This window comes from Schistocerca americana, chromosome 2, assembly GCF_021461395.2.
Source record: "Schistocerca americana isolate TAMUIC-IGC-003095 chromosome 2, iqSchAmer2.1, whole genome shotgun sequence".
Classification (NCBI taxonomy): domain Eukaryota; kingdom Metazoa; phylum Arthropoda; class Insecta; order Orthoptera; family Acrididae; genus Schistocerca; species Schistocerca americana.
The window spans coordinates 744,203,678-744,225,557 of NC_060120.1; the positions used below are offsets into that span (position 1 = coordinate 744,203,678).

General features: G+C 41.9%; 1 protein-coding gene across 2 annotated transcripts in view; it reads right to left on the bottom strand.

Moving 5' to 3' along the window:
* LOC124594853 (serine/threonine-protein kinase mTOR) overlaps positions 1-21,880 on the bottom strand; it is a 264,014-nt gene that overhangs the window by 166,249 nt on the left and 75,885 nt on the right. For both annotated transcript variants that reach the window (XM_047133312.1, XM_047133311.1), the window contains exons 13-15: positions 15,865-16,071; positions 15,397-15,617; positions 5,334-5,479 (exon numbers count right to left, since the gene is read on the bottom strand). In XM_047133312.1, the coding sequence (XP_046989268.1) occupies positions 5,334-5,479; positions 15,397-15,617; positions 15,865-16,071 (574 nt within the window). The remainder of the gene's footprint in view (positions 1-5,333; positions 5,480-15,396; positions 15,618-15,864; positions 16,072-21,880) is intronic.

The window sequence follows — 21,880 nt, forward strand, 5'->3', positions numbered from 1 at the left end:
AGACAGGGATGTAGTCATTTAGCCCTACTGTACGATCAATATTTCAAAGTAGTAAAGCGGTAATAAAAGAAAGGTTCAAAAGTGGTATTAAAATTCAAAATTAACAGATATCGATGACAGATTCGCTGTGGGCATTGCTACCATCAGTGGAACTGAAGGAGAATTAAAGGAGCTACTGAATGGAATGAACAGTCTAATGAGTACAGAATAAGGAATGATAGAAAATCAAATACATACAAACACAATGAAAAGTAGCAGAAAAAAGAATAGTCAGAAACTAAACTTAAGAATTGGAGGTCATACAAAGTTAAGAAATTCTGCTATCTAGGCATCAAAATAACCCATGATAGATAGAGCAAGGATGACAGAAGAAGTTGACCAGCACTGGCAAAATGGGCATTCCTGGCCAAGAGAAGTCTACTAGTATCAAACACAGACCTTACTCTGAGGAATAAATTTCTAAGGATGTACATTTGGATTGCAGCATTCTAGGGTAGTGAAACATGAACTTTGGGAAAACCAGAAAAGAAGAGAATTGTAGCATCTGAGATGTGGTGCTACAGAAGAAGGATGAAAATAATGTAAACTGATAAGGTAAGCAATGAGGAGGTTCTCCACAGAATTGGCAAGGAAAGAAATATATAGAAAACACCGAGAAGGAGGAGGAACAGGATGATATGACATCTGTTCCACATCAGGGCGTAGCTTCCATGGTACTTGACGGAACTGCACAGGACAAAAACTGTAAGGGAAGACAAAGATTAAACAATGGAAACTCCAGGTAGGAATATCAACAACGTAGGAAAAGATAGATTGCTACTTACCATAAAGAAGACACGTCAAGTTGTAGACAGGCATGATTAAAAGACAAGCACATGTAACATTCGGCCACAGCCTTCGTCAGTAAAGACACACACACACACACACACACACACACACACACACACACACACACGACTGACAACTCCAGCACCTCAGGCTGGAACACATCATCATGTGGAATGCAAGCAGCAATCTGGAGTGGGGTGGGAAGGGGAAGGGGAAGGAGAAAGTATAGTAGTGTACGGGTGGGGAGAGAGATGAATGATGTCTGCTGGAGTGTGTAGTGACTAGACTCCAACAGGCACAGCATCAGGAGTTGTGGGTCAGAGGGGTGGGGAACAAAGGAACAAAAAATGAGAGGAGCGAGGAAAGACCGGCAGATGCATTGGTAGAAGGCTGCAAATAAACAAGGTGGGAGATAAGAATGGTGAGGAGTTGATAGTACGTAGGAGGAGGAAACTGTTGGGTGGAGAGTATGGGGACAGTGTGTTACCTGCTTTCATAGGTGGCCTGTCCCCTGATGGATAGGACAAACCTGTGACACAACTGGAATAGGAAGTACTGGATGGGTGGATTGGGCAGGTTTTGCACCTGGGTCTTCCACAGAGATATGATCCTTGTGGCAAGGGGTTCGGTTTGGGCAGCATAGGGATGGACTAGGATGTTGCGGATTTTGGGTGGGTGATGGAACACCAGTTCAGGGGGTGGGGGTAGGGGTGGGGATGGGGGGTGGGGGAGTGTCTCAGGTAGGATGTCAGTCATGTCAGGGCACGACGATTGGTATTCAAAGCCCTGGCAAAGGATGTGGTAGTTGTTCCAGTAAGGGGTGGTACTGGGTGACAAAGGGGACACTCCTTTGCAGCTGGTTTTGGGAGGGGGGAGGGGGGCGGGTGCGAGGATCGGGATTGTGAGGGGAAATGGTACGTGAGATCTATTTGCAAACTATGTCTGTCAAGTCATTTACCAGAATGATTACTGGAAAATCTCATATAAAGATGAGAAACAAATACTAACAAAGAGATAGAGGGCCTGGACAGTACTTACCTCAACTCAGTACAGCCAATAGATACACAAAACAGAACAGAAAATTTACGTATCCTAGCTTTTCGAACTTTGTTCCTTCATCAGGGAGGAGAGAGGAGAAAAAAGGGGAGGAGGGAAAATGGATTCAGTTGCTCACAACCCAGGTTATGAAGCAACAGGGGAAAGGTAACAGGGAGGGTAGCAAAGATGGAGGCATGGGTGTCAGAGGGAAGCCAAAGATATTCTACCGTAAGTACTGTGCTAGCTTCAAACCAAAGAGGATGCATACAGAAGTAAAGAGGTATATAGTATAGAGATAAACACAACTATGTAGGATGAAAAGATGCGTGAATGGCTAAAGTGAAAAGAGAAAGAGGAGAGGACTGACGAGTAAATGGGAGTTGTGTTTATCTTTATACTATATACCGCTTTACTTCTGTATGCATCCTCTTTGGTTTGAAGCTGGCACAGTACTTACAGTAGAATATCTTTGACACCCATGCTTCCATCTTTGCTACCCTCCCTGTTTACCTTTCCCCTGGTTAGTCATGTGTGCGTGAGGCATGCTTGCTTGCTTGTGTGTGTGTGTGTGTGTGTGTGTGTGTGTGCGCGCGTGCGCGCGCGCGTGTGTGTCTTTACTGAGGAAGGCTGTGGCTGAAAGCTACATTTGAGTGTCTTTTAATGGTGCCCGTCCACAACTTGACATGTCTTCTTTACAGTAAGTAGCAGTCTATCTTTTTCTACATGGAAGACAAAGATAGGAATACATCTAGCAAACAATTGAGGACATAGGTTTCAATTGCTTCTCTGAAATGAAAAGCTTGACACAGGAGATGAATTCATGACAGGCCACACCAAACCATCATAAGATTGATGACTACAAAAAATAAATAAATAAATAAAATGAGAGAGAGAGAGAGAAAGGGAGAATACACACATGAGGTGGGGACAGGTGGGGGGGAGAAAGAATGGTGAGATACGGTAGTACATGATCTCAATGGAGAAGGAGTGGCGTTGACAGAAGAGAGAAGGGAAACAGGTTGGTGGAGGTTTAGACCAGGGGGATTGAGAGAGTGCAGGATATGCTGGAGAGACATTTCCCATCTGCATGGTTGACAGAAACTTGTGCAGGGAGGGAGTATGCAAATAGCTCATGTAGTTACACAACTGATGAAGTCATTCATGCTGTTGTGCACAACGTGTTCGGCAACTGGATTATCAAATTTTCAGTTTGCTCCAGTTTGGCTGTGGCCATTCATGCACATAGACAGTTGTTTACTTGTCATGCCCACATAGAATGCTGCACAGTAACTACAGCATAGCTGATATATTACATGACTGCTTTCACATGTGGCGCTGCCTTCTATAGGGTAGGAAATGCCTGTTACTGGACTGCAGTAGGAAATGGTGGGTGGGTGTATGGGGCATGTCTTGCATTTGGGCCAACCACAATGGTATTACCAATGGGGTCCAGGATTGTAATAGGGATGGACAAGAATATTCTGTAGGTTGGGTGGGTGGCAGAACACTACTTTGGGTGATGTGGGCAGGGTTTTCGGTAGGACATCCCTCACCTCAGAACACAATGAGAGGTGGCTGAAACCCTGGTGAAGGATGTGGTTGAGCTTTTGAAGGCCAGGGTAACACTGAGCAGTCAGAGGAGAGTTGATCAGTGGCTGGTTAACTGGATTAATGATGCCAGAGGAGCAGGTAGCACAAGAGAGTTGTCAGGCTCTAGTACGGTTATCGGTATATTTCAACAACTTCTGCTTTCTACTGCGGACATGGTGTCCATGGATGTCGAGGATGTAAGGAAGAGATATTTTGACGTGGAACGGGTGACAGCTGTCAAAGTGGAAGTACTGATTGTGGTTGGTGCACTTTATATGAACACCTGTACTTATAAAGGCATCTGAGAGGTGGCACTGACCCGTGTAGAAGTCTTACTACTTCCTAAATGTCTCACCTTTAGCTCCAAACCCATATTTAATTGTGCTGGACTTGCAAAGGACCTTGTTTCTTTTACTCATTCTCTGCAGTGAAAATATTTCTTTGGCAAAACCCCACTGAAAACAACCATCCAAAAACCCAACAAAGTACCTTGTTTAAAATAGTTTCAGTCTCCCTCCAACAGTGACCCTCCTCCCCTTACACAGTCATCCCATGGCAAACTTTCAAGATTTCCTCACTTTTATCTGGCTACAGCTTCCTTTCCTAAATCCCTCCCCAGTGAATACGTCATCACTCCTATGGAACATACAGCTATCTGTAACCTGAAAACCAATCCAGACCTTATCCTCCTTCCCACAGCCAAAGGTTCCACCACGATGCTCATCAATCACAGCAAGTACATGGATGAGGGTCTCCACCTACTTTTCAACAGCTCTGCATACAAATGTTACAACTATGATCCCATGCCATAAGTCCAATAGGACCTCCAACAGTTGCTCAGGGACTTAAATCCAACCCAAAACTTGGCTGCATCTCTCTCCTCTAACTGGCAACCACCCCCACTCCTACCATTTATGCACTCCCCAAACCCAACCCCCATAGTTTTACCTAATGGCCATCCCATTTTGACTGAGTGCAATGCTCTCACAAAGCAAACCTCTGCCTTTGTTGACCAACAACTCCACACTATTTCCAGTAACCTCTAACCCTAAATTCAAGACATCACTCACTTTCTCCACCACATTTCTACAGTTCCTATCCTGTTACAACCACACTTGTTCTTGGTCACTGTGATGCAATGTTTTTATACATCAACATCCTCCATGCCCAATACCTCTTGCCCATGGAACACCACCTAGCCTAACATCCTTCTGATACGAAACCCACCACCTACCTTCCTCTGTATATACCTCTTATTGCTATATTGCTATACCCTCTGAACTCTATTCTGGTTTTTGTGCAGCTGATGAGTCAGCTGTTGAAAGATCTGGCTCAAACTAACCCTCCTCATCTTGTGTGTCCTTCCCTATCCCGCCCTCACCTCCATCTACCCAGGCAACTGTTCTCAATAAACAATAATCAATCGTCAATCCCACTATGGTTGCTGGAGTGTGTGTGTGTGTGTGTGTGTGTGTGTGTGTGTGTGTGTGTGTGTGCACTCTTACTACAGAAAGGGCAAGAGCTCGAAAACCAATGTAAATATCATTTTTCCTGGCATGTTTCTATTCACCACCCATCTGTCAGCTATGGGTGAGTGGTTGCCTTTCCTTTACTTTATGTAATATTCCATCCACGAATTTCCACTGTTTTAATTTACACAAAATTCCACATGCCACCTTTAAATGAAAGGTGCAGCACAAGAAGCTTCTCTTTGGTGGTAAATGCTACATATACAGGTCACACTTAGATGTATTTTTTTAAAATAATGAGACTAAAGGAAACTATCACAGTTGTAAATGCTAAGACAGTGAAGCTCAATGTAAAAACTATAAATAACAGGTCAGTAAAAGGCGAAATAAGACCTATGTTGTACATACCCTGACTTGACTCTGCTTCGCTCTTACTGTCACTCATGGAAATTAAAGCAGTTGACTCAACCTGAGTATCAATCTGGCCTAGATTCATTTTGTGCTTGTATGGATCCAGTGCTCCTAAAAGACCTAGAGCACGTATTGTTCCTCGTCTGAAAAGACATAACATTGTAATACATATTCATACATAACAAGATCATCATAAATAATGACTAGGGATGGGCTGAATTATTATTAATTATGAGTAATAAGTTATAACATTCCAGTTCCAAACTAGTACCACATTCCAGTAATCTATTAATTATTTAATAGGCTCCACACAGCTCACGAGGTATACTCAAATCTGCAAAACAATTTACAGTACTGTAACAAGGTTTTCTAAGTTTATTATATTGTTATGGAAATAATTTTGAATTTTGGTTTGTATAAGATTCTAAATAATGTATTTACCCTTGGCTTAAGAGTCCATTTTTAAAAACAAAAATTTTTTACACATAAAATTGAAAATTGCTATACTTTACTTTGTTATAGTATATCACATCTGCATAATGCGTGAGTATAGAAACTCTCACAAGATTGCACAACATATACCGAACTGTGAGCATATTGAGGTGTCTGCAAGGGAATGGTAAAACTGTGACCTCTCATATTTTCTCAGTACAGCAAAATTTGCAGCATCTGAAGAAGACAACTTGGTCGGTCATGCTATAAATGAAAACAACAACTCAGCTCTATACTTGACAGCACACCAATGATGAATAATGGAACAGTTCCAATGTGACAGGTAACTGTTGCTGAAACAACGATAACAGTATAACCCTACTTTTACGTTCCCAGAATTAACGTTTTCCTGCCGTTTATGACACTTTTTATCATTCCCATCAAATTTCCTATGTCCACAACTTTAATTTGCACCCGATTTTGTGTCAACATATTTATTATTTTCCTGCAATTTACAGATTATGAAAAGATGTTCGTGGAGAAAAAATATGACACTGGCATGATGATGGCCATCCAGTAGTGTTTACAAATATTCCGTGGTTAAGTTTCTTATCTCCCACCACTGCCTAGCTCTATTTGGCATGGTGGCTGATGGGAGTAACTAAGTTCATTTGAAGATATTATGATCAATCACAACCATTTCCAAACTGTCTCTATTGCGCGAATGCAGTTTCGTTATTGTTGTGATCATCGTGACACCTTTATCGAACCATCTGTAGTGTGTTTCAAGCATTTGGCCATTTGTAGTGATAGTTGACACTGTCATTCACTTTGCATTACTCAAATGTTTAGTGCGCACGTGTGTGTGTGTGTGTGTGTGTGTGTGTGTGTGTGTGTGTGCGTGCGTGTGTGTGTGTGTTGTTTCCCACATGAGTGAGGAGGCACTGTACCTAATAACCTCACAAAGATGACTACAGTGCAAGAGATGCAGAATGACACCTATTCAGACACCACAGAAAATATTTATCTACATATTTGCACTAGATAACGAGAAAAAATTCTCAAAACGCATCATGCTAAGCATGAAAAATACATAACTAGTGCAGTATTTCATTATTTAAATAATGAATGACAACTGAAGACTTTCAAAACATTGATTATGATGTATGAAATTGAGTCAAATGTTCCTACTTCCCAGACAGTTATCAGTTCCAGTTACATCAGCGGTTTTTATTAGATAATAAACCTTAATTAGATAATAAACGAGTCATTGACAAATCTTTTGAAGCCTGTTATGTGCATATATCATACACAAAGTGGGAAAATGCAAGGGGGTATTCTACACGTAGCTTTTACAGCTTAAAACATTTCCCACATTTTATATTTTCCTGCATTTTACACCATTATTTTGAAGTCCCTTGAAATATGTAAAAGTGGGGTTTCACTGTATGTTGCAAGCATGCAAATGACACCATGACTACATGGAGCTATATGTGTTTAAAAGGTTACAAGATGGAACTCTATTTAGTGACAGGGCACAAATGGTATGCATTTCTTTTAAATTAGTGTAATTTTTATGTTGATGATAATATTATTACTTTCAAAAAAATGAGGTGGATAGTGAAAATGCAATTTTCTGTTGGTGAATCCTAAAACACAAAATCTCAAAATTCTGAAATCTAGGAATACGGAATCTGCCTGTTGCTCTTCATCCACAATTCACATGATGTTGAGGGCTAGCCGAGTTTCGCAGAAACATTACCTTCTAAATACGTGCTGATTTGTGGATAGAATCAGTTGTGTCACACTGAACTTTATTATATTCCAACTTCGAATATGTTCAGGAATTCTGTAGCAAACCGTTGTTAAGGTTATGCAACTGTATTTTGCAGATCTGTCTTTTATCCTTCTTAGATATAGGAGCCTGCACTTTTTTCTGGTCACTTGGGACTTGGTGCTAGGAAAGTGATTCATGATAAATGCAGGCTAAGTAATGACCCAGTACCTTTGGGTATTCTCTGTAAGACCAAACTGAGATTCCATCTGGGCTTGGCAACTTATTTGTTTTCCACTCCTTCAGCTGCTTCTCAATCCCAGAGATGCCTATTCCTACATCCTCCATACGGAAGTCTTGTGAGATGGTCAAAAAATGGTACGTCTGTACGACTCTCCCTCATGAATGACTTTATAAACGCAAAATTTAAAACTTCAGTTATCACCACACCAGACTGGTTGACAAGTGTTTGCGTACGTTATTGAAAAGATCCTTCACTAAGGCATGATGGTGGAAGTAGTTGTATGCTTTGCAAATTGATCTTTTTACAGACACATATATTTCTACTAAGTTTCAGCTGTCGACACTGCCATGTTCTTTTTTGACCCAAGACCGTAACAATTTCTGCTTCCTCAGTATTTTCTAAATTTTGTAATTAAACCATGGTGGGCCTTCACTGACCTTAATCCACTCATTCAGTACACATTTGTCTAGTGTGCCCATGATTCCTCAGTGTTCATCATATGGGAACTAAATGGTGTCCATTCACTCTCTAAGTATGCTGTGAACAACTGCTTACCTGTTCTTTCTAGCTTAAATACTCTCTTAGCAGCCTTCTTCACTGATTAACTTTAACAACCACTGTTGCTGTGATGACATGATCACTAATCCCTCTCTCTATACTGACGCTGTCGATGAGGTAAGATTTCTATGTAGCTACAAGATCTATAATATTTCCAGTGTGTGTGAGTTGTGGAACAAGCTGATCAAGAAAGTTTTTGGTAAACACACTCAGAACTGAAGTGCCAAACTACTGCTCAACATCTCTGCCATTTGGTGAATGGTAATTGATCATCATGTGGCAGAACTGCCAGAAAATATTAATATCTTTGCTTTTTTTGTACTTCGTTTTACTTACTTTGATTGTTGACTAGTTGGTGTGAGACATTCGTCATGACTGTTACCGTGATTGTCGAAAACTATTTCTTTGTGTTTTGATTTATCTTGTGCCAATAAAAATATTACATAGCGAAAGTAAATGGTGTTTTCTGTGTTCTAAGTACAACACGCGCCATACTGGTGACACCGACGCGCAACATACGTCAGATTCGACAATGTGGCCGTTTACTTCGACATCTCCACATCGCTCACCTTCCGCTCCTTTCGGCCTACAACATGATACTAATGGTGCCTCTACTCTTCCTTTCCATGGTTTCCTACGCACAATGCCACCAACAACTGGGATAAAATTGGAAGATAAGTACAACGCCGTGGTGTTTTCTCCGTCATCAACAATGCCATTGTGGACTCTTTCAACATCGTTAGTGATGTCACCTGCTATGAAATCTTTTTCTAAGTTCGTCTACAACAAACCAATCATGAGTGCTGTGCCTAAATTTGTGACTCACAGTGCGTCGTATGTACAACCTCCTGTGACATGTAGTGTGCAACAGTGCCCCAACACTATGAACCTCACAGACTTTTCGAGCCCACAGATCACTTGGAGCTTCCCACATATTGCTGACAAATCGGTTTTGGACACATTCTCTCCCCACCCACTACAAGACTCACTACAAAAACAGATGGGTACAAATTTCAGTGACAACAATTACTAGTTGGACAGTCGTCCTGCCCCGATTGATTCTGCAGCCCCGGCTGCACCTGCCGCGCCAGCTGTGTTTAAACCAGCTGCCGCGAACGCCGCGAGTGACAGCTTCATAAACACTCCGCCACTCCCGTCCGCTGTGCTATCAAATCTGTTACATCCACAACACAAGGTTGAGAAAATTCCTAAATTACCAAGGTTCACGATGGACAATCCGCATACGTGGTTTATTTTGGCAGAGACTATATTCACCGCCCTAAACATTGATTCAGACAGTGTTAAATTTATTGTGCTTATTAATGCCCTAGAGGCCCACACTGAGTGGGTACAGGACTTAGTGCTGTCAGCGGCCCCCACAAATCGTTACGCACTGGCAAAACAACAGATCTGTGAACGTCTAGCTAAGACCACGCAAGAGTCTGTTTTATACATACTGCAAGACGTACATCTCAAAGACTCGACTCCTTCACAACTGTGGCGATGTATCAGAGCAGTCTTCGATAGCAAAACTATGCCAGATGAAGCTTTACTTTCTTTCTGGGTTGCAAAGCTGCCGCAAGCTTTCCAACTGCAGCTCCTATCACACGATCAGGAACCTATACAAGCGAAATTACTGCTTGCCGACGTCGCATATGAGATAATCAACAGAAGAAAGTTAGCTACGTGTGCCCCCCTCAATATTACGCCTCCCCTGCATGGCAGAGGCCGATCTTTCCAAAACAACAGACAGGGTACACTGGCTGAGCACCAGATTCCACACCGTCCTTCACCATCCCATACCACAGCTTCAAGTGACGTCCTTCACCCGGTAACATTACAGGATCAGCAAGTTTATCCTCTCTGCTGGTATCACTCCGTTTATGGTAATACAGCCACGAATTGCCGCTCACCCTGTGCAATGCGCCCAAACACGCACCGCGGGCTGCTATAGGCGCACCGGTCTGCACTGTGACGTCAAGTCGCCTAACAGATCACAGGCTAGTACTTCCGAATTATTCTCTCGGACGTTTGTATATCCAGGAAATAGCTTCTCAGAAATGGTTTTTAGTGGACACTGGTGCCAATGTGAGCGTCATTCCACGTTCAATGGTCACTTCTACAATCACGCATTCGCCTCACCAAATCAGAGCAGCCTACAATTCCTCATTAAAGGTTTATGGTGTAACGCAACTTCGTATTTACTTCGACGATACACATAATTATGAATGGACATTTTCGGTAGAAGAAATTGATGAGCCAGTATTAGGATTGGACTTCTTAACTGCTCATAACTTTTCTTTGGACTTAATTACACCTGCCCTCTGCTCAATGGATTTTAAACAAAAATTTTCGGCAAGATTTTCCCCATCCACGCCGACAGAATGCAGCTCAATACGTACTGTCAACGAAACAAAGAGACAGTTTCTACTCTATCTGAGGAGGTCAAAGCTGCCGTAGTGAACTCAGTTACGCAACGCCTTGAAATCGACCAACTGTCCGAAGACAATGCAAAGCTACTTCAACGTTGTGATGTCCTGACTGATGAATTGCGCGGGTTTAGAGAGGAGATCAAGATTAAAAGTAATAACATGCACGAAACTACATGGGACCTGCATACCGCACTGCTGTTTATACGCAGCCACAGCAGCGCCTGCCACGACCCGGACAGCGAAGGCGGCAACCCGCCCAGCAACCCCCCACCCTGCGCTTCACCGTCCGCCTTTCATCAAAACATAGAGGTGACAGCTGTTACAGGCAATGCTGCGCATGCACGCGCAACGATTCCTTCGTGCACTAACACCATAGTCAACGGAACCCTGCCAGCTGTCGCACAGCGCAGCTCCACGGACAACACTGCAGCTTTCACTGAACTACTGTTCAATGATAACGTATTTCAGGTTAGTTCCCTTTCATACTTACCACGCACTGACGATAACGTCGCTCCTTCCTGCATCCCTCCATGTATTTTGGCCACACCTATTCACAAAATCAAGGCCATTACTACGGGTGTCTGTCACAGGCTTAACACAAATTTTAAAACATAGTGCCGCACAGGCCGCTTATCGTCTTGCTGGTTGGTTACGTAACCTGTCTGGCTCGGTGTTGGCGGCGTGCCAGCGGGCGCGCACACTCTAGAACACCCAGTGTGCGTGTCCGGCATAATGCTCCCGCTGGCCACTGCGAAAATTCTAAGTCCCTCATCTAAGGTCAAAGTCCTCGCACAGTATATAAGCGAGCGCACTCCCACGCTACGCTCAGTCTGTGTCTTGCTGCTGCACAGGCAACTGCATTGAACGCCGCCAACATGCCATACAGGAGATATCGATGTCGTCGTCGCACAACAGTTTACAAAAATATAGAAAACATTGAACTTACTACAACATCAGGTGACATGAAAAATCGTATTCCAGTCAAGAGTGTTGCAGCCCACGCTCTAGTCAATGGACCTTGTATATTTCTTGGATGTTCTCTTAATTTTAGCTTGGATATTAACGACACATTCTCGCCCCTAACGCCTCAATGCAAAAAAAACTTACCGCTGCCAAAGAACGTATTAATGAACTTTTACGCTTGGGTATAGTCCGCCCCTCGGACAGTGCGTGGTATTCCCCAACACATGTCGTTCCCAAAAAGGACAATTCCTTTCAACTCTGTGGAGACTATAGGCATTTGAACGCCAGAACAATACTTGATAACTACCATGTCCCACACCTCCACGATTTTTCACAATCCATGTTCGGTGCCAATTTTCTCTCTGTGTTAGACTGCAAAAAGGCATACCATCAGATTCCGATGCACCCAGAAGATATCCCCAAAATCACTATCATCACCCTATTTGGACTATATGAATATTTGTTTATGCCTTATGGATTGAAGAATCCCGCCCAGACCTGGTAAAGATTCATTGACACCATTCTACGCGGCCTTAATTTTTGCTATGCCTACCTAGACGACATTATTATTTTCTCCACAACTGCTGAGGAACACAAACAACACCTCCAACAGGTTTTTGATAGATTGGCACGACACGGAGTTGAAATTAATCATGACAAATCCCAACTGGAGAAGCCAGAGGTTATTTTCCTGGGACATTTGGTCAATAATGAGGGCATTCATCCCACCTCAGATAGAGTACAACAAATACTTGACCTTCCCCTCCCTCAAACCTATAAAGAGCTACATAGATACCTTGGAATGGTAAATTTTTTTAGACTCCACATTCCACATGCGGCATCTCTTCAAGCCCCTCTCACTGAGGCCTTAAAGGGAAAGAATACCACAGGTGACAGACACATAGAATGGGATCAGACCATGCAGCGAGCCTTCGACTCGCTTAAGTACGCCTTGGTGAACGCTATTACCCTGTCTCACCCTAACCCTGACACCTCCCTGACAATAACCACAGACGCTAGCGATAATGCCATTGGCGCAGTTTTGCAACAGACCCTACCAACAGGTACTAAACCCCTGCGTTTCTTTTCAAAAAAGCTCACCGAAACACAAAGAAAGTGGTCTGCATTTGATCATGAACTTTACCCCATTTATGAGGCTGTAAAGTACTTTCGTACAGATATTGAAGCTCGACTTGTGACAGTTTACACAGATCACAAGCCCCTTGTCGAGGCTCTCCGCAAACCAGCATTAGATGTACTACCCAGAAGGTTTCGCCATATGGATTTGGTATTACAATATGTTTCAGACTTTCAATATATCAGGGGTAATGACAATGTTGCAGCAGACTACCTGTCATGCCAGTCCTCCCTGAAGACAGCTATTGATCCTCACCACTTACACGAGCTCCAGCTATCCGACCCTGAGATACAGCACCTTCTCTCTGACTCTGATACTTCCTTACAAATTGCTCTACTTCCCTTCCCTAATGATGACTGATCTTTGTATTGTGACATTAAAACAGGTCATCCTCGTCCTATAGTATCTAAAGCTCTTAGGGAAGACATTTTCGACACAATCCACAATCTTGCTCACGCAAGCATTCGCGCGACTACGCGCCTCATTACAGAGAGATACGTTTGGCCTAATGTAAAAAGAGATTGTAATCGGTGGGCGAGAGCATGCATACCTTGCCAGAGAGCCAAAATACACAAACATACTAAGCCACCATTAGGCAAATTTACTGTGCCCTCAGGTATATTCCGTCATGTCCATTTGGACATCGTCGGTCTGTTACCGATATCTAACAACTTCTGTTAGTTACTGACCATGATAGATCGTACCACATGTTCGGCCGAGGCTATCCCAATCACGGACATTACGGCCGACACTGTAGCTAATGCTTTTGTCCACCATTGGCTTTCTCGTTTTGGTTGCCCTACTTCACTTACCACAGACCAGGGGAGACAGTTTGAATCTAATCTGTTTAATCGCCTCTGTCAACTGTGTGGTATCAACAAATTCAGAACTACAGCCTATCACCCGCAATCTAACAGCCTAATAGAACGATGGCACCGTACCCTGAAGGTCACTCTCATGTGTCATTCTTCCTCTTGGACTGAGGCACTCCCCTGGGTCCTTTTAGGTTTGAGGTCGGTTTTCAAAGAAGACCTTAAAGCGTCAGTTGCTGAGATGGTATACAGAGAAAACCTCACACTTCCGATGGATTTTCTTGATGATCCTCCTCTGCTTCCCGAGGATCAACTTCCCGAGTTGGTACGACAGGTTCGACAGCATATCACCAAGTTACATTTTCCGCAACCTCGATCGGATGCTACCCCTCCGGTTTTCATTCACCCACACCTCAGTTCTTGTAACTATGTGATGCTTAGAGAAGACACCGTGCGTCCACCCCTTGCTCCACCTACACTGGCCCATACCGGGTCCTGTCATGCTCTGAAAATACTTATACAATCCTCTTTAAGAACAAACCATCTGTCGTGTCCATTGAGCACTTGAAACCAGCATGGATCCTTAACGACACCGACACACACAATAATGAATTTGTTTTGCAGGAAACTTCAGAGGCCTGTCCTCTCCCTTCTCCACAAACTAATCAGACACTCTCTGCAAGTGAAGACCCCCCTCTTCTATACTTCACGCCTCCGAGTGCCAGCAGTAATGAACTAGTGTTTCAAGTGAACTTGAGTGACTATGATGTGGACTCTATAAAAGTACAACTTGTGGACACTTTTCTTTTTTTATTTGAAATTCAAAACAATTCTGTGCCATCTGACCAGAAAGACATTAAGATGTTGCAGTGATTCAATGTGGCTCCTGGTACTTCACAAAATGACATTTCAGCCTATGTAGACTCCAATAATGTTTTATTTATAAGAGTAACCGCCCCTTCTCCTTCGTCTTCCCCGAATCCTCCTACCCCTATTGCTATCACCCGTGCTGGCCGCACCGTACGGCCACCTCTCAGACTTCAAGATTACATCATGCCTTAAATGTTTACCTTCCCTTTATCACTTATTCCTCATCACTCCTCCTATGCACTTCTCGGGGGGTGCTCTGTGGCAGAACTGCCAGAAAATATTAATATCTTTGCTTTCTTGTACTTCGTTTTACTTACTTTGGTTGTTGACTAGTTGGTGTGAGACATTCGTCATGACTGTTACCGTGATTGCCGAAAACTATTTCTTTGTGTTTTTATTGATCTTGTGCCAGTAAAAAGATTACATAGTGAAAGGAAATCGTGTTTTTTGTGTTATAAGTATAACACACACCATAATCATATAGATTCTTAAAAAACAAAAACGTGTAATAAATTGTACAAGAACTAATTTGCCACTAACATTTTGAAGTGTCACATTTGTCCTAATTTACATGAATTTTAAGTATCTTTTCTTTACTTTATTGAATTTTTTTGCTAATCATGAATAAAATCTCTACATGAACTTTGAACTTTTGTAAATTACAGTAATTTTTAAAGATAAAAGTAAATTGTATACAGCTGGCGAGGTACATGCAACTACCAACAAAAGCTGAATCAAGTGAAGTAACTTACAGGAAATGACACTGCAAACACAGTCACATATGCGGTTTCATATGTTGTTTAAAGTTAAATGGTGTTCTTTTATGATGTTGCTTACCGTATGACAGTCTGCTGCTCAGTTTTCAGGAAAGATATAAGCGTATCCAGGAGTGTAGGGTATTGCTCATAAGGTTTTACAACATGTCCTGTGGCACCTACAAGTTGGCCTAGAGCCCAGAGAGCAACACATCGCTTCTCTGGGGAACTTGCATCTCCTAGCATTTCAAGTAAGATAGAAAGCAGCTCTGGCATCCACTGCTGCATTTCATTTCCATTGACCTTTAAAGTAGCAATAACAACAAGTAATAATAATTAGCATAATACAGTGTTGTCATAATATAACAACATTTATTATTATTTATCAATTGTCTGATGCAGTTTAAGTACTTAGCTGTTATAAGGTCCAAGCATTCTAACTGAAATAACACATCTTTGGCAAATAAGAGCTGTTCCAAATATTTACAAACTCATGCAGTAATTTAAACAAAGATATTTGAAATTGCAATAAAATATCTAATACTCATACCTCTGCAAGATTTCCTATAGCTGTGAGAACGCTTATGACAACTCCTGGATTTGGTTCTAGATCTCGTAGCTTGGGAACTAAGACCTTAAGAATGGGGTCCATATAGTGCCGAATGAGACGAGGGGCATGCACAACCAAGTTGTCCAACATTCTGGATGCCTGTTCCTTATTTCGTCCCATACCACTGTGTTCTAGCTCTGTCAGTAACTGAAAAAAAAAAAAAAAGGATTAAATAGACACGACAAACAGTTATTGATACATGATAAAAGACACACACATTCTTCTCAATGTCGTTAACATTAATTTTAAATAATAATTAAATTCTTCATTTTGTTAAGCCAAAAAAAAGCCCATCTCCACAGCTTTCAGTAGTGGTCATCCCATTTCACACTTCGTATGCACTCTAGTATTCAGACCAACCTTCTGGTTGCTGCTGCTTTTATGTGTTTAGATGCAGTACAACAAATTGATTATGACAGTAGAAGACAATTTACATGTTGAATGCTAATCATTAAAACAATAAAGAAACTGATCTAAGACTCCATTTTACTGATTTGACAGCAACAGATAATACACTTTCATCTTCCTAGAATCATCATGAACTACAAGCCCACTGCACAGTGAAGTGTCAGACATCTGAGGACAAGATGGTTTCCACAACAGGCTATGCAACCTACTCCATGAATTGGAGCAGGAGAAGGAAGAGGAGGAGGAAGTGGAGGAGGAGAATACTACACTCTGATCTTAGGCAAAAGAGATGTCAGAACCACTGATGTGGCATATGCACCTCACCCCATGTTTCAACACCTCAATTTGTCTACAAACTCAGAAATCTAGTAATGCTATATGGACCGACACCTATCTGCTTTCCAAAAGCGCAGTCAACACACGTACAACACTAATTCAGTTACTGGTAGAAATGAGATAAGAGTAAGTACCCATGACCTATCCACAGCATTCCCTAAGCTGGAGTGATCTAATGAAGCCCGTTAGTTCACCACCTAACAATCTTTTCCATTGAGTTCTCTTACAGAAAAAACACAGGCTGTACTGGATCAGTATGCTGTCAAAAATTTCTCAAAATTACAAAAATTGAGTAAATCAGGTTGACGGCCACAAAATATTACTCACTAGTTCAAAATGCAAATTCATTTCTGCAGCTGAAAGTTTTCTTACATCCTCAAATACCTGCCCCATACCCCACTCTAATACCTGCTATACCTGTCCTATTGCCAATATATCCTACTCCATTAGAGGAAGCACCACTTAGAAAAACAACCATATCACATATCTCAATGTTACTACAACCAGTACATAGCTTTCTATGTGAGCAAAGGCATGTATCAAAAAGAACAGCCATCCCAAACATCGAACTGCGACTACTACAAGCTATAACACGTAACTGCAAAAGAATATTACTCAGTATGCCTGGGGGCCTTGTTCAACTTGCTGAAGAGGCTATTCCAGCAGCCACTGAGGGAAAAAGGTGTAATCAACTGCAGATTGTGGCCCATGTTGGAACAAATGATACCTGTCAGCTGTGTTCCGAGGTCATACTTTGGTCACTCCAGAGAATGGCAGAGAAGACTGAGAAGGCCAGACTAGCACATGGAGTTTCAACAAAGCTCACAATTTGCAGCATTGTCCCCAGAATTGCTTGTGGCCCTTTGGTTCATAGTCGAATGGAAGGATTTAACCAGAGGCTACAAAGGTTCTGTGACAAGCTAGGCAGTGACTTCCTGGACTTGCACCATATGGCTGAGAACTGTAGGGCCCCCTAAATGGGTCAGGTGTACACTACACATCAGAGGCTGCTACTCAAGTAGCTGACTGTGTAGGATGCACACAAGGGTTTTTTAGATTAGGCAAATCTCCATCCGATCCAGATACCTGTAGGAAACCCAAGTGTATCAGTGTAAGATCAAATGAAATGCCTCTCACAGGTGAGAGTATCAAAATCCTAATAGTAAAGTGCCACAGTTTGAAGAACCCATGAAAAGCAATGAAGCTTACATAATACTAGGTACAGAAAGCTGGTTGAAACCTGAAGTTGATAGCAGTGAGATTTGCAGAAAATTTAAACTTATATCAAGAAGGTAGGCAAATGGGAAATGGATGTGGTGTATTTGTCTCAGTAGACAAGAACTTCAAATCCATCGAGATAGAAATTGAAGCTGCATGTGAGATTGTTCACACAAGAGTCAGTATCAGGAGTGGGCATAAAATGATAATTGGATCCTCCTATAATCCAACTGACTCATCTCCTGATGTAACCAAAAACTTTAGAGTAAACATAAGTTCACTTGTAAGTAAGTTCCCCAATCAAACTGTAATCATTGGCGGAGGCTTTAATCGTCCGACAGTTAACTGGAAAAATTAAAGTTTTGTTAGTGGTGGGCATGATAAGACATCCTGTGAAACTTTACTAAATGAATCCTCTGAAAACTACCTAGAACAGATAGTTTGGATCACCACTCATGATGGAAATATATTGGATCTAATAGTAACAAATAGACCTGACCTCTTTGAGGAGTCCACATTAAAACTGATATAAGTGACCATAATGCACTTATGGCAACAATGATTACCAAAGTAAAAAGGACAACTAAAACAAGCACAAAGATATATTCAGTAGATAAGAAATCAGTAGTGTCATATCTCAATGAGAAACTTGAAACTTTCGGCACAGAGCAGGAGGATGTAGAGGAACTATAGTTCAAGTTTGAAAGCAAAGACCGAGAAGACCAGACTTGTGCATGGAGTTTCAATGAAGCTCACAATTTGCAGCATTGTTCCCAGTATTGATTGTGGCCCTTTGGTTCTGAGTTGAGTGGAAGAACTGAACCAGAGACTACGAAGGTTCTGTGACAAGCTAGGCAGTGACTTCCTGGACTTGCGCCATATGGCTGAGAACTGTAGGGCCCCCTTAATTGGTCAGTTGTGCACAACACATCAGAGGCTACTACTCAGGTAGCTGACTGTGGGATGCACAGGACAGATATGTGCCCATGTGCAGTTTTTACAAAATCGATTGGTAGTCAGGAGCTCATATTGTAAGCCAATCAACAGGCTGTAATAATACTTAGGAAGGGTTCTCTTTTTATGCAAAAATACACCTTTTTAAATGGAACAGTGTCCATTGACACTAACAAAGTAAAAGTAGGGTAAATTAGAATGTCAGTGGCGTCTGTTGCAGGATTCTAGTGTGAGTCATTTACGAGATCTCGTACTTTCATAATTTTCCATACCGACACTTACTTGTCCCCTTCAACCTGTGTAGTTGGTGGGTACAATGTTGTTATATTTCCTTACAATGTAGTTGTGTGTTCCTTGAGTGCACTGTTAGTGTGTGACAGTCCAAGCAGTACCGTATTTACTCGAATCTAAGCCGTACTTTTTTTCCGGTTTTTGTAATCCAAAAAACCGCCTGCGGCTTAGAATCGAGTGCAAAGTAAGCGGAAGTTCTGAAATATGTTGGTAGGTGCCGCCACAACTAACTTCTGTCGTCGAATATATGTAGCGCTACACAAGCATGCTTTGCAGGCGCAAAGATAAATGCTGGCGCCAAATTCTCTGCGTCAGTAAATAAATTTAAAAAAGGGTGGAAGACGAGCTTTTTTCTCTGCCCCCAATTTCGTCCACTGCATTTTCATACATTATCCAATGAAGTAAATACAAATTCCGTATTGTTCATCTTCGAATGTACCAGCTTTTCAATGTACTACGAAAACCCGACTGGCAAGACTGTTTGCAATGTTTGTTAATATACGTTCTGAATTTTTTCCTACCTGTGAGAAGAGATGGTTGCTAATGGGAACTTTCATGAATTGTGAATCACATGCAGTATTCTCTTCACCATAAGAATAATACCAATATAAACATTTTGCCATGTATTGTTTCGTGTGTGCTGCTATCTCATTTAAACCCTGTCTGCCTAATAAACTACGAAACTAGAGTGAGACAACAGCAAACGCGGAAGAATACACATATCATGTCATGTTTATATTCGTATTATTCTTATAGTGATACAGTCAGAAATGAAGCACGGCAATTGAGTAGATTTTTAAATCTAAGATGACTCTAATTTCTGTGCAGAAAGTAATGTACTAAAGAGGCGTCTGCAAAGATTTTCAACAGAGAAAAATTTTCGCTAAATTCTCGTTCAGAACATCTTCTATAATATGCAGTTTATTATTTGGTTCTTGTTGATCATTATCAAAGAAAGCAGCAGTGTAAATAACAACAAATAGCAGTCTCTTGCCATTGTTTCGCTAATGAGACGATTCCTCTCTTTTTTTTAAAAAAAATTGTAAGCAGCGGCAGCGCACACCAAAGCAAGCCATGCCGCGAGCGGCGACAGGTCGTGAACACACATTATCAGAATGCGACAAACAATGCGTGACACAGTACAGTAATACATTTTCAGCTTAGAGTGACGTAAACACCTATAACAAAGAGAATGACACTTATTAGATCAAAGAAAAATAAGCAATCAATTCAAACCAGACAAAGCACGTGAAAAACGAAGGGTACCCGTATAAAAACGGATGGAGTGCCTGACGCATAGCAATGGCTACTTGGTAAAGCTTGACTGCTAAGCTTACGACTTACTGTATCTGTATCGTCATTCATTCGACCTAAATTGTGTCTCGTGTCACAATGGACTAACTTTGTTTCGATTTGGAGGTGCGGCCTAAAACTTTTCTCTCCCCTTGAATTTCGAGTCTCAAATTTCAGGTGCGGCTTAGATTCAGGAAAAATTTTTTTCCTTGATTTCGAGTCTAATTTTTCAGGTGGGGCTTAGATTCGAGTGTGGCTTAGATTCGAGTAAATACGGTAGGTTGTGGTGGACGATGGGATTTAACAATGCTCAAACCGTCTCGGCAATTATTTATCAAACTCTTCAACCAGTTATGTGAAAGTGGTAGTGTAACACATAGACAATGAACAGAAGGAAAGAAGTGATGACAGAGGAGGGGGGAAATTCATATTCTTGCTGCTGTTGCAGTTGACACACATGTTCGCTCCCACACAATCGCACAAGGAAATGGCACAAGTCACGCAAGTGACCTACAAAATCTCCATCGACATAGGTTCCATCCCTATTACATCTTCCTCCATCAAGAGATGCATGGGAACAATTACGAGAATTGTGTTAACTTCTATGCATGGGCATTAAGGCAGGACACGTCAGATATATCATGTATCTTGTTTAGTGATGAAGACACATTTAGCAATCATCGCCAGACAAATCGCTGAACATGGACTACTGGTCTGTTGACAATCCCCCTTGGCTTCAACAGCTGGAACATCAGTGTCTATGGAGTGTAAACATACATGTGTGTGTGTGTGTGTGTGTGTGTGTGTGTGTGTGTGTGTGTGTTCGCACACGTAATTTGTAGGCACTCAACAGCAAGGTTATCAGTGAGCGAGTGTAAACTTGTGGGGTGGGCCAGTGGACCATCAGCTCATAGGTCTGTTTCTCAGATACGGAACACTGAACACGCACAAGTATCACAGCCTCCTGACATACTATTTTCCATGGATGCTAGAAGAGGTTCCTCTGCAGACTAGGAGGAACCTGTGGTACCAACATGATGGCTGTCCTCCCCACAGTGCATGAAGTACTACAGCATGCCTTCACGAATTTTTTCCAAATTGTTACTTTGCATGCAGCATCTACAAGGACATACCAACCCAATGTTATGCAATGATGCCTGATCGGACATCTTTGCTGAAATATAGCACATGTGCAGCAGTCATTTCACACCAGACTGGAAGCATATTACCACTGCCGGTGATCATTTTGAACACAGCCTGTGGTGGTCAACTGTCTCATAACTGACCAGAATCCATGTAATTAGTGTACACACTTGTGTTGTTCTTTAGTGTGTGCTACTACATATATTGTACAAATGTCAGTGTGGGAACTTTCCAAAATACAATATCTTGTAAATAGCTCACACTAGAATCCTGCAATAAACACCACTGACATTCTAATTTACCCTACTTTAAG